Below are 12,643 nucleotides of genomic sequence, written 5' to 3' on the forward strand. Positions count from 1 at the left end.
TGTTTTAAAAATCAAATATATATATATATATATATATATATACACATATAGCTTAGAAGTAGAAGGGTTTTGTTACCCAAAAATGAGATTTTCTGTGAGAGAAAGTGGGTTTTACAAAATAGCAGATTCACAATGTACATTCAAATAGAGTACCATATTTCTAATAGCACATTTTAAAACAATAAACAATGATGTTCAAAAAATCATATACTTGTTCCAACTTTTAAACCTTGGCTAAGGGTTTCTCAACAAATTCTGTTACTGCTTCCATATAAAAACCTGATATTAAAAAAAAAAAAAACCTTCTGGTCTAAATTATCCTCAAGAATTCTAGACCCTTCTGATAAAAGAGGGTAAAAAATAGACTAATATATATATATAAAAAAAATATAAGACAACAATTCTTCACAATAAAATATATAAAGCTTATCCTTTAAGACAACAATTCTTTAAAATAAATACATGTACTAAGCATCTAAAGTAAATTTTTAAAAGACCTCTCATAAAATTACAATTTAAATCTCAAGGCAAGCACCAAACTCTCCAAGGCTGAACAAAATTAAGGCAATTTAAAATGTGTAACTTTCAAATGGTACGAGAACATAGCATTGTTGTTGATTACAGTAAAAATGAAACCGGAAATATATTAGGCAATATAATATGAGTACCAGATATCAAGCTATACCGTGAAAAAAAACCTCTTCTACTGGTTCTAATAGATTTTTTCTCATCATTTGGGAGTTACAATAAAATCATAAACAGAATTAATCTAGCAGCCACAAACTACGTTAACTTAAAATGATTCAGTGCAACAGGAAAATCAACGAAATAAGCAAGATTAATTTACAAAACTAATTAGCAAAATATAGTAAGATACAGTCTCCCTAAAAGTCATTCAGTTCTGAAAGGTTTTTTTTTTTAAGTTTTGTCTTTGCTCTCAGTTCAAAGTTCTGAGCAGGTACGGGGTGAATAGGCCATGTGGCCCGATAATAATCACTAGTTCAAGGTTCAGACCCTAGGTCCACGTGGGTGCCGATCGTGGGCTCGTGGCTAGAGAAAAGCTTAGGTCAGTTTTATAGAAAATACCCAGGTGGAGAGCTTGTGGGGGGTGCCTAAATTAGGTCTTTAGAGAAACACATGGAGGGCTAGAATGCAGGCCATTACCAAGGGGGGGGGGGGCAATACCAAATCTTTAGCAGCAGCCGAAGAAGTTTCCAAAGATCTCAGCAAGTCAGGACTGGGGGTCGCTTCTTGGAAATCTCAGGATTCCGGATTCACAGAAATGGAGTCAGGAAAAGAGGCGGAGATCACAGGGACTGGAACGCTGGCAGGCTTGTAATCAGGAAGCGGTAGGAACGGAGATCAGGTCAGGAGTCAGGAGATCAGCAATCTCTAACTTCCTATTGGCAATACAATAGAAACCTTCTCCCAGTCCCAGCAAAAGGGTCCATTGTATTCTCCTTCTAATTTCGTCTGATGCCCTTACCATGTGTGGGCTAAAAGCTCTCTAAGATGCCACTATTGATTCAGTCCCTCCCAAGGTCTGTTGCTAACTTCCTGGGGTACAGCCTGTGTTAGACTATGCTCCACTCTTACTCCAATGAGACAGATCTTTCCTGCCAATCTAAGTTGTCTAATTCCCCTTTCTTTCTCTTGTGTTATGTCTATGACTGTTGACTTTTGGAGATGAGTTTAAGACACTTCTTGTACTATGTGAGTCAATTGGTGCAGGATAAATGTCATTTGCAGTCCTAATTGTCATGTGTGACTCTTTTTATTATCTTGGTGGACTGGTACCAGTGGATTGATGTTGACAGTGGTATCACAGTCTTTCTCTTGTGTTATATCCACCCCAGTCTGTTTTCCTCCAAAGTGACTTGTTTCCCCTTTGAGATTCACTTCCCCTTGATCTTTCTCATTCATGAGTGATTGTGTTGTGTGACTGCTATCTTCAGTAATATTATTGATTGGTACCTGTGTATAACGCAAGATGTTGCTATGACCAGTTATGATATCATTTGATTCTGTTTGTATTATTGGGTGGGTAAGGAAAAGATTCTTTTGTGTTGATAATTTCTATTTGATCTTCATTTTTGTTTGACTCAATAAAAACTTGTCTGTGATTAAGGGTTTCATTGCAAGATTTTGTGGACTCTTTACTTTTTTGTATTAGCAGGCTTGAATGTAGGTGTAGTTTGCTTTGTATTTCTGTTTTCCTTTTTATTCTCCCCTGCTTCCGCATAAGTTTGCGCATTTGCTTGCTTTTGAAGGTTCTTTAATCTAGTTGATCTTTTTTCATGCATTTCTCTGTGTTTGGAAATTGCAAGAATTGGTACTTTTGGTACAGAATTTTCCTTGGGAGCTGTTGCAGGGATAAATTCTCTGCAGTTTGGGTTCTTTGATAGTTCATTGCCTTTTGTATTAACAAGATGGACTTCAGTTAATCTTTGTTTCAAATACTTTTTTCTATTCCCCTCAGTAAGCAACAAAGGTTTTGTATTGGTTTTGCTTCCTTCTGTTGCCACCCAAGGTTTCACATATCTCTTTTTGATTTTTGTGATTTTTTCCACTTGCATCCCTGAGTGTTTGTAAAATGACAAGATTGGTATGTTTGGGACAGAATCCATCCTAGATGTGGCAGGGACAAAAATTCTTTGCTGTTTGGATTTAACATTGAAGTTATTATCACTTCCTGGAAACTTATTTGCAATATCACTTTCCCTTTCCTCTATGGGGGATTATTCTTTTGCATGACTAAAGATCCCTTTTCTAATCTTTCCTCCCCATGCCCATATGTACAGATCTGCTTTGTTTTGTCTATTTCTGTAACAGTTTGTGTTTTAAATTGATCAGAACATTCAACTGATTTTATGTTTGTAAGTTTTGTGTATTCATTGATTAATAATTGCTTTTGTGGTGAAGTGTTTGTAATTCTGTTTTGATTTTGCATGTCTGTGGGTTCTTTTTCTGTATATGTTGCAGATTTGAGGTTTGTCTTTGCTTTTTCTTGTGATTTGCTTTGATTTATGTCTATGATTTTGCTCTTTCCCATTATTGTGTTTCTTGTACTGTCTTTCCATGTCTTTATGTTTGTAAGTATGTCTGTTTGTATGTTGTTTTGATTTTTCTTTGCTTTTTGTCTTTGCTTTTTCTGTCCCATAAATGTCTTTCTTTTTACTTTGCTTTTTCTGTCCCATAAATGTCTTTCTTTTTACTTTGCAAGTCTCTCTGTAACTGCATTTCTTCTTCTAAGGTTTCTTTGCTTTCAGTCATTGTTCCACCATCCCCATCCACTATTTTAAAATCCGAAATTTTGTCTAATTGGCTTTTTGTCTCTTTCTTGCCTTTGTACTCTTTTCCTATGATTTTGAGTACTAACACAGAGTTCTGGCTTCATGCACTAGCTTGTGTACCCGAATATCTTGGCTTGGCTCCTTGTAATAAATACCTCTCCATTGTACCCAAGTCTGGTGATTTGCTGTGTGTATTTTTTGCAGCCCCACATTCATGATCGTAGCATCTGTCATTTTTCCTGGCATAAGAATTATTTTGATGTATTTGAATAGCTATTAGAGTAAGTTTTCCTTCTGTTATTAGTATTGGGATGTTGAAGTTAATTTGTTGTTTATACCAACAATTTTTTACAAAATGGCCCCTTCTCCCACAAAGATAACATTTTCCTATGTCAGTGTTCTGTCTAGGTTGGTATCGTGACCTATTCATGTTGTTCTTAGCTTGCAGGGATGCTACGTTTTTTATTTCCTCTTATCTCTTTTTGTTTAAGTATAAATTTTGTTTCTTTTAGTTGCTTGTTAAGGTCACTAATGATTTCGTCCTTAGATTCCTCACTCTGTTTATTCTCTACCATCCCCTGTGATCCTGACTAGATATAGTTTACTATTTTCCTCATTTCCTTCAAAGGCAATTCCTCCCACCCAGGACATTGAGTCTGGAAGTAAGACTTGATGAGTAAACTACTTCCCTTGATGAATTGTCTGCGTGTGTGCTACAAGTTTTACTCCCCCAAATTGGTGAACCCGAGAATGTGTTCTCCAGCTTTAAGGACCTGATCAAGAAAGGTATTGGAGTATTCTCCAACTTTCTGCCCAAGTGCCTCAAACTGAGTCTCCAGATTTTCGCCATTCCTTCCATTAAATCCTGCCTACAGCATTTCAAATAAGTGTGGTTTTATGGGTTAGCCAGCTCCATACACTTCAGGCCATGACGTCAGTTGATTATTTTCCCTGGTCTCCCTAATAAATTGTTGAGCTTGGGTTGGGCTAAATAATTCTCCTAAGAGTCTTCATGTCTTGGTAAGAGGGATCATAAATTTTGATTGCTTGCCTAAACTCTTTAAAGCATTATTGAAGTTGTGAATCCCAGTCTCCCATTCTCTTTTTTAGGCTGTCTAGGTCACTGCTGGTAAACGGGGTATGTGTTTTTAAATAGACAATTCCCTGGTCTGCCTTTAAAATTGCCTTATCACAAGTCACTTGACCCCCATTGCCCACCCTTACCACTCTTCCACCAAGGAACTAATACACAGAAGTTAAGGGTTTAAAAATATTTTTTAAAAAAAATTGTTTTATCATGTAAAGGAAGAAGAGGAATTGTTGCTTCTGCCCTTTTACTGTGGTGTCTTTGCCTTCAGTGTCATTACACTGCTTGTGTGTATTCTCTTTGTCATTAGTCTATGTCATTATCAATATATTGTCCTGGCCATTTGTCTTTTCTCCCATCTTTTCCCTCATCTTGGCTATTTCTTCCTGTATCATTTTAGCTAACTCAGCTTTTAGAGTTGCTAAAGTCACTTGTTCCTCAGCCTTGTGTCTCAATAACTGTCCCACCAGCTTTTTTAGTGCCCAGTACATCTGCAGGAATGAAGCAATAGCTGCCATAAATGATGGAGTAAATGCTCTCAGTTTTTCTATTTCCGTCTTTAACCAGTAATAAGAATATATTAAGTAAATGAAGTTTAATATGTAATTTGGTATATTCTCTGTCCACAGTCCATACATCATAGTTCCAAAAGAATACAGCATAAGAGAGCTACTTAGTAACACAAATAAAGCTCTTCCCATTTCCCAGGCCATGTTTCAATGTATCTGTTTAACTAGTAAGGTTTTCTGCTTTGCTATTCTTTGCTTTCTGTCCTTGTGAACCTTCTGTAGCTATTGGGAGGAACTAATCCAAAATGGCTCCTGCCTGACTACTTTTCAGTATTTTGGTCAATATAATTTTGGTAAAAAAAAAAAAAAAAAAAAACCTCACCCCTACCCAATTGGGAAGACCTATGAGGAAATAAACTCAAAGAGGTTCCCAAACTGGCAAAGCTATAATGGGGTTATTGAAGGAAGGTGTTGGGGTTCAGTTGGGACCCTAATGGGTTGGATCCCACCCTCAGAGCCAGCCCTGTTGAGACAAGCCTCCCCCCACTCCTAAGTTCCAGTAGCTTTACCCCTCAAGATGGTCTTTGGAATTAGACTTCCCCTCAGCCACCAGATCAGTCTCCTCCCCTCCAAGCAATACCCCAAGCTAATAAACTAATAACGATTTATTGTAAAGACAAGGAAACTCAAAGATATTTGGGTAATGGATATTGGTGGAATATGAGGAAGGAGGGAATCAGGATACATTTTCTATCATTTATGAACTCCCCCCACCCCCCAACAAGAGAGCAGTTCTGGTTTCTTCTGTAGCTTGAACTCAGAAACTGATTCTCTCTCACCTAACAATATTCTATATATACAATATGCAATAACTCTTAACAAACAGGTTAGGTCCCCTGGTGCCCGCTCCCTCTGGAGTACGGGCACTTTGGCCATCTGAAGCATGAGTATCACAGATTCCTCCTGTTTGGCAATGAAGGTCTGTAGAATGAGTTTTGTTATTGTAGATACCAAAATGCCAGGTAATTTTCAGGTTTGGAAAAGCTAAATTCTCCCAAATCCTCCTGGCCACCCTTCTCCACCAACACCCTCTCCCACCGAGCACCAGCCCAAGTTTTCTCAGGAGTCTGTTTTTGATAGTTTGGACCTTCAGAATTCTCCTCCAAACTCCTCTTGCTGCTGACTTCTCCCAAATGGAACTCTCTCAGAGTTCCATGGGGTCAGTTGTATTAGCATATAATTGAATAGAAATAATTCCTAATCACTTCCTTTATTCCATCTTCAATTATTGTAGATTCTCCATTTTTCCATTGCTGATACTGTTTCATTTTCTTTTTAAATTAGATTAGCTAACTGTCTGTTAAGGTAGTTTGTTTCTCCCAAAATACAGCCCCAACTTTTTTTTTTTTAAACATTTATTAATATTCATTTTTGACCTGTTTACATGCTTCATACCCCTACTTTCCCCTTCACCTCCCGCTCTCCCTCTACCCATGGCCGACGCACATTTCCACTGGTTGTAACTTGTGTCCTTGTTCAGGGCCTATTTCCATATTGTTGTTAGTTGCATTGGTGTGGTCCTTTCGAGTCTACATCCCCAATCATGTCCGCCTCAGCCCGTGCATTCAAGCAATTGTTTATCTTCTATGTTTCCTCACCTGCAGATCTTCCTCTGAATGTGGGTAGCGTTCTTTACCATACATCCCTCATAGCTGTCTTGTGTCATTGCATTGCTGCTGGTACAGAAGTCCATTACATTCGATTTTACCACAGTATATCAGACTCTGTGTACAGAGACTGTACTCTGCTCTTTCGCTCTGCATCAGTTCCTGGAGGTCTTTCCAGTTCACCTGGAACTCTTCCAGTTTATTAATCCTTTTAGCACAATAGTATTCCATCACCAGCATATACCACAATTTGTTCAGCCATTCCCCAATTGAAGGGCATACCCTCATTTTCCAGTTTTTTGCCACTACAAACAGCGCAGCAATAAATATTTTTGTACAACTCTGTTTATCTATGATCTCTTTGGGGTACAATCCCAACAATGGTATGGCTGGATCAAAGGGCAGGCATTCTTTTATAGCCCTTTGAGCATAGTTCCAAATTGCCAGCCAGAATGGTTGGATCAGTTCACAGCTCCACCACCAATGCATTAATGTCCCAATTTTGCCACATCCCCTCCAGCATTCATTACTCTCCCCTTCTTTCATTTTAGCCAATCTGCTAGGTGTGAGGTGGTACCTCAGAGTTGTTTTGATTTGCATTTCTCTAATTATTAGAGATTTAGAACACTTTCTCATGTGCTTATTGATAGTTTTGATTTCTTTACCTGAGAATTGCCTATTCATGTCTCTTGCCCATTTTTCAATTGGGGAGTGGCTTGATTTTTTATACAATTGATTTAACTCCTTGTATATTTGAGTAATTAGACCCCTGTCAGAGTTTTTCGTTATAAAGATTTTTTCCCAATTTGTTGTTTCCCTTCTGATTTTGACTACATTGTTTTTGTTTGTACAAAAGCTTTTTAACTTGATATAATCAAAACCATTTAGTTTATATTTTGTAATTTTCTCTAACTCTTGCTTGGTTTTAAAATCTTTCCTTTCCCAGAGATCTGATAGGTATACTATTTTGTGTTCACTTAGCTTCTTTATAGTTTCCCTTTTTATATTCAGGTCCTTCACCCATTCTGAATTTATCTTGGTGTAGGGTGTGAGATGTTGATCTAAACCTAATCTCTCCCATATTGTTTTCCAAATTTCCCAGCAATTTTTGTCAAATAGTGGATTCATGTACCAAAAATTGAGCTCTTTGGGTTTATCATACACTGTCTTGCTGATGTCATTTACCCCAAGTCTATTCCACTGATCCTCCCTTCTATCTCTTAGCCAGTACCATATTGTTTTGATGACTGCTGCTTTATAGTATAGTTTAATATCTGGTACTGCTAGGCCCCCTTCCTTCACATTTTTTTTCATTATTTCCCTTGATATTCTTGATCTTTTGTTATTCCAAATGAAATTTGTTATAGTTTTTCCTAATTTAGTAAAGAAGTTTTTTGGTAATTTGATAGGCATGGCACTAAATAGGTAAATTAATTTAGGTAGAATGTTCATTTCTATTATGTTAGCTTGTCCTACCCATGAACAATTAATGGCTTTCAAATTGTTGAGATCCAGTTTTATTTGTTTGGAAAGTGTTTTGTAGTTGTTCTCATATAATTGCTGTGTTTGTTTTGGTAGAAAGATTCCCAAGTATTTTATATTGTCAAGGGTGATTTTAAATGGTGTTTCTCTTTCTACCTCTTGCTGCTCTAATGTGTTGGAAATATATAGAAATGCTGATGATTTATGTGCATTTATTTTGTATCCTGCCACTTTGCTAAAGTTGTTGATTATTTCTACTAGCTTCTTAGTTGATTTTCTAGGATTTTTTAAGTAGACCATCATATCATCTGCAAAGAGTGATTAGCTTAGTCTCCTCATTGCCTATTTTGATACCTTCAATTTCTTTTTCTTCTCTAATTGCAACTGCTAGTGTTTCTAGTACTATGTTGAGTAATAGACGTGATGATGGGCATCCTTGTTTCACTCCTGATCTTATTGGGAAGGTTTCTAATTTATCCCCATTGCATATGATGTTTGTTGATGGTTTTAGGTATATACTGTTTATTATTTTTAGGAAAGGTCCTCCTATTCCTATACTTTTCAATGTTTTCAATAGGAATGGATGCTGTATTTTGCCAAAGGCTTTTTCAGCATCTATTGAGATAATCATGTGATTTTTGTATGTTAGACTGTTGATATGGTCAATTATGTGGATGGTTTTTCTAATGTTGAACCATCATTGCATTCCTGGTATAAATCCTACCTGATCATGGTGGATGATCTTCTTAATTACTTGCTGGAGTCTCTTTCCTAGTGTTCTATTTAAGATTTTTACATCTATGTTCATTAGGGAGATTGGTCTATAGTTTTCTTTCTCTGTTTTTGGTCTACCTGGGTTTGGGATCAGTACCATATTTGTGTCATAAAAGGAATTTGGTAGGACTCCTTCTTTGCTTATCATATCAAATAATTTGTATAGTATTGGGATTAGTTGCTCTTTGAATGTCTGATAGAATTCACTTGTGAATCCATCAGGTCCTGGTGATTTTTTCTTAGGGAGTTCTTTGATGGCTTGTTCAATTTCTATTTCTGATATGGGATTATTTAGGTATTCTATTTCTTGTGCTGTTAATCTAGGCAATTTATATTTTTGTAAATATTCATCCATATCTCCTAAATTGTTATATTTGTTGCCATATAATTGGGCGAAATAGTTTTTATGTTCGTTTTTATGTCCCCTTGAGGAGTCCTGTATGCTTCAGTTAGGAGAGATCGAACAGCTGCTCCTTACTCTGCCACCATCTTAAACAGAAGTCCAGCCCCAACTTTCATTTATTAAAGCAATGGTAATTTTTTGCTTTTGATTTTATTAATCTCTTCTTTAACTTTCAGGCTGTATGTTGTAAAAGGGTAAAAAGTCATTACCACAAAGGGATAATTAGTTTTGGTTTGGTTGGACTAAATATTAAAAAGAATGGTCACCAACAATTGAATAATATCAATTCTAAAATGATTTTTAGCAATTTATTTATAAAATATAGGAGAGAGTGAAAGTAGAGAAATGAGAAGCGGGTAGAATAAGAGATCTAGCTTAACAAACTAGATTATGTGTTCAAGTCTTGGCTTTACTCCAGGAGGAGTTCAGAGGCCAGAGAACCTAAAAGTCAGTTAACAAGAGTTTAGCCAGGGGATCTCCTCCCAATCAAGGGTCCTTTGGAGACTAGTACCTGTAGAGCAGCTAAGGGAGTCAGCCTTTTTCACTCACGGAGTGTAGTTCTAAGGAGAATATAAAGCAGTTCAAGGTCTCAGCCAGAGAGAGCTCCTCCAGGTCCAGTTCAAGGCCAGAGAGAAGAACTCTTTCGCAGGAAGTTGTAACTTTCTTTTAAAGGCGCTTCTTTTGCATCACTTCCTGTGCATTCCTCCCATTTTATGTGTACCAATCACAATAAAGGCTTTGCTTTGGAGTGCTTAGGGGGCAGTCAGTCAATTCTGATTTGTCGCCCACTCTTGCAAACACATGGGTCACAGACCTCTCTCACTTGAGAATTAAGTGGTGGTATTTACACTTTTAGTGATTAAATCTAGAAATGGGCAGGTAGGATTAATCCCATCTTCACAATATTTTGTTACTTAGTTGAACATTATTTCTTGTTCAATTATTTTTATTTAAACACACAATTCATTTTTCTTTCTTTTGTTAATGAAAGAATTTAAACCTATAAATTTTCCTTCCAGAACTATGTTAGTTGTATTCCATACTTTTTAACATATTGTCTCATCATTTTCTTTTTGAGATTTTGTTGTTTTCTTATTTACTGTTTGAATAATCAGTTCTTTAGAGTTAAAGAGCCTTTTACTCAATATAACTTTTATTGCACTTTGATAAATAAGTATTGTGTTTGGTATTTCTGCTTTTTTTTTTCTTTTTTGGTAAAGTCTTTACATTCCACCTAAAGGGCAATTTTTTAAAGGTGCCAAGTAATTCCTTTCTGTCCCCATTCAGTAATTTCTATACATCTGCCATCTCCAATTTTTCTAAAGTTCTATTCAAGTCCTTAAGTGTTGCAGTTTTCACTGAGTAGTCAAATTATTCTCTAAAAGTATATTAAAAAGTATATATTCTCTAAAAGTATATAAAAAGGTTTTGTATTTTTTAAAGTAGACTGTAAGAAGTGAAAGAATTTTATTTAGCAATTTAGAATTTTTCATTAAATTTTTTTTTCCATTTTACCCATTAGAGTATGGCATTTACTTAAAATTTCACTTTCAAATCAGTTTAATTTTTATATTATTTAAAGGAGATATGTTACTTAAGGGTTGTTTCTGTGTTTCAGAACTCAACTTGGACAGCAGTAATTTCCCTGGAGTGAAGCTTCGGCCAAAGATGTCTATTCGTTCCTATGGAAGTAGAGAAGGTTCTGTATCAAGTCGTTCAGGAGACTGCAGTCCTGTACCCATGGGATCATTTTCTAGAAGAGGTTTCATGAATGGAAGCCGAGAAAGCACTGGATATTTAGAAGAACTTGAGAAAGAAAGGTAACTTATTCTACTATACTTTTATATGTATTATAACAGAATTAAAGTATTTCATTATCATTTTCCTGATGTTATTTTATTAGAAAAAATGTAAATGGATAATAATAGCTGCCATTGACCATTTCAATTATGATTTTAATAAGAAACATTTTTAATAGGTAACTAAGGGAAAATGCCAAAGCTCCTTTCCTTCCAGATGTCCTCAGTATCACCTTGATTTCAAAATTCTAATTTAGAAATTAAGGCTAGAAAAATGAGTAAACAAAATAAAGCATCAACAGTGTAAAATATTATTAGATCAGTAATACCTAAGATAAAAACCCAAAAGAAGAGAATAATTCTACATCATTTATAAGACAGATCCCAAAGAAAATTGAAAATTTGCCATAAGACCTACTGGAATTCTTAGAAGAAATGAAAGCAAGAGTTTAAAAACCCCTCAATATAAATGAAATGAGAGATCTAAAGGAAACAATAAGAAAGAATTTCATTTTCATTCAAAGAATCTAGAAGTGATCATTTGAAGGAGAATAAACTGCCTAATTTTACTCCTTGAAAATTAGATTAGGTCATTTTAGGAGGCAAAATTAATTTGGTGATAATGTAATTTTGCCTTATGTTCACTAAAAATTCAACTAACCAACCTTGAATACCTCGTTGATGCATGGACAATGACCAAATGGAGTGCAATAGATTACCTCATTGATATATAGAACATATAACTAAATCAGAAGTGCAAATGCATAAGCAAAACTTGAATTAGGAAAAAAGTACTCCAGAACCTTTAAAGACATTCTTTTGGTTACATGGAGAAAAAAATATTTAATTTCTGTAGAAGGTGAAATTCTTCAAATTATGAACATTTAATATGGATCTGTATGAAAATGATTAGCACCTTTTTGGTGCTTCATATCATAATGGCAATTTAAAAGTTATAATTCTAGTTATTTCTATAGTAGTGGATTTTGATTCCAATGTATTGGATGTGTAACTGAAATGAAATTTGACTCTTAAAGAATTAAACTAGTGCTATTTTAATCTATTGACCTTTTTAATCAAAATTTTATTATATAATCCTTGGTATAATGGCAAGTTATATATATATTTCTAAAAAGGTGATTGATAGATAGACAGACAGACAGACAGACAGAGCCACAGATATCGATAATGGATAGATGTGGTTAGGATCCCCCTGAATGCCCAGTGGGGTATTCTTACTTCCCATTCGTGAGAATGAAACTAAATCACTTTCTCTCACTGGCCAGTTGTGCAAACGCCTTGGAGACAATAGTTATAAAAAACAGTAACTCTTTTATTTAAGAGGGAATACAAACTGAAGATCAGAAAAAGGAGTCACTAACTCTAAGGGAGTTAGCTAATTACCCACAATCCTCTACGTCCCTCACAACTAACTCCCTATTTCTATCTAGGTATCCCCAAAACTGACTAAGCTTACTATATATCACCCAGTAGTTGGTTTGATTTATTCCCCAAAAGCTATCTCCAAAAAACTGCTATGAATGAACTCCAAAGCTAAGTTCACCCCAAGGGTAAAACCTCAAAGCTGATCTGACAGGAAATTTTAGATAAACCTTTTTTTTTTTTTTT

At 35.6% G+C, this 12,643-nt stretch overlaps 1 protein-coding gene across 1 annotated transcript in view; it reads left to right on the forward strand.

Moving 5' to 3' along the window:
- The window catches only part of APC (APC regulator of WNT signaling pathway), a 236,043-nt gene that overhangs the window by 91,340 nt on the left and 132,060 nt on the right, over window positions 1–12,643 (forward strand). The window contains exon 4 of the mRNA XM_044662181.1: window positions 10,834–11,035. Within this exon, the coding sequence (XP_044518116.1) occupies window positions 10,834–11,035 (202 nt within the window). The remainder of the gene's footprint in view (window positions 1–10,833; window positions 11,036–12,643) is intronic.

The sequence above is a fragment of the Gracilinanus agilis genome, chromosome 1 (assembly GCF_016433145.1).
Source record: "Gracilinanus agilis isolate LMUSP501 chromosome 1, AgileGrace, whole genome shotgun sequence".
NCBI lineage: Eukaryota > Metazoa > Chordata > Mammalia > Didelphimorphia > Didelphidae > Gracilinanus > Gracilinanus agilis.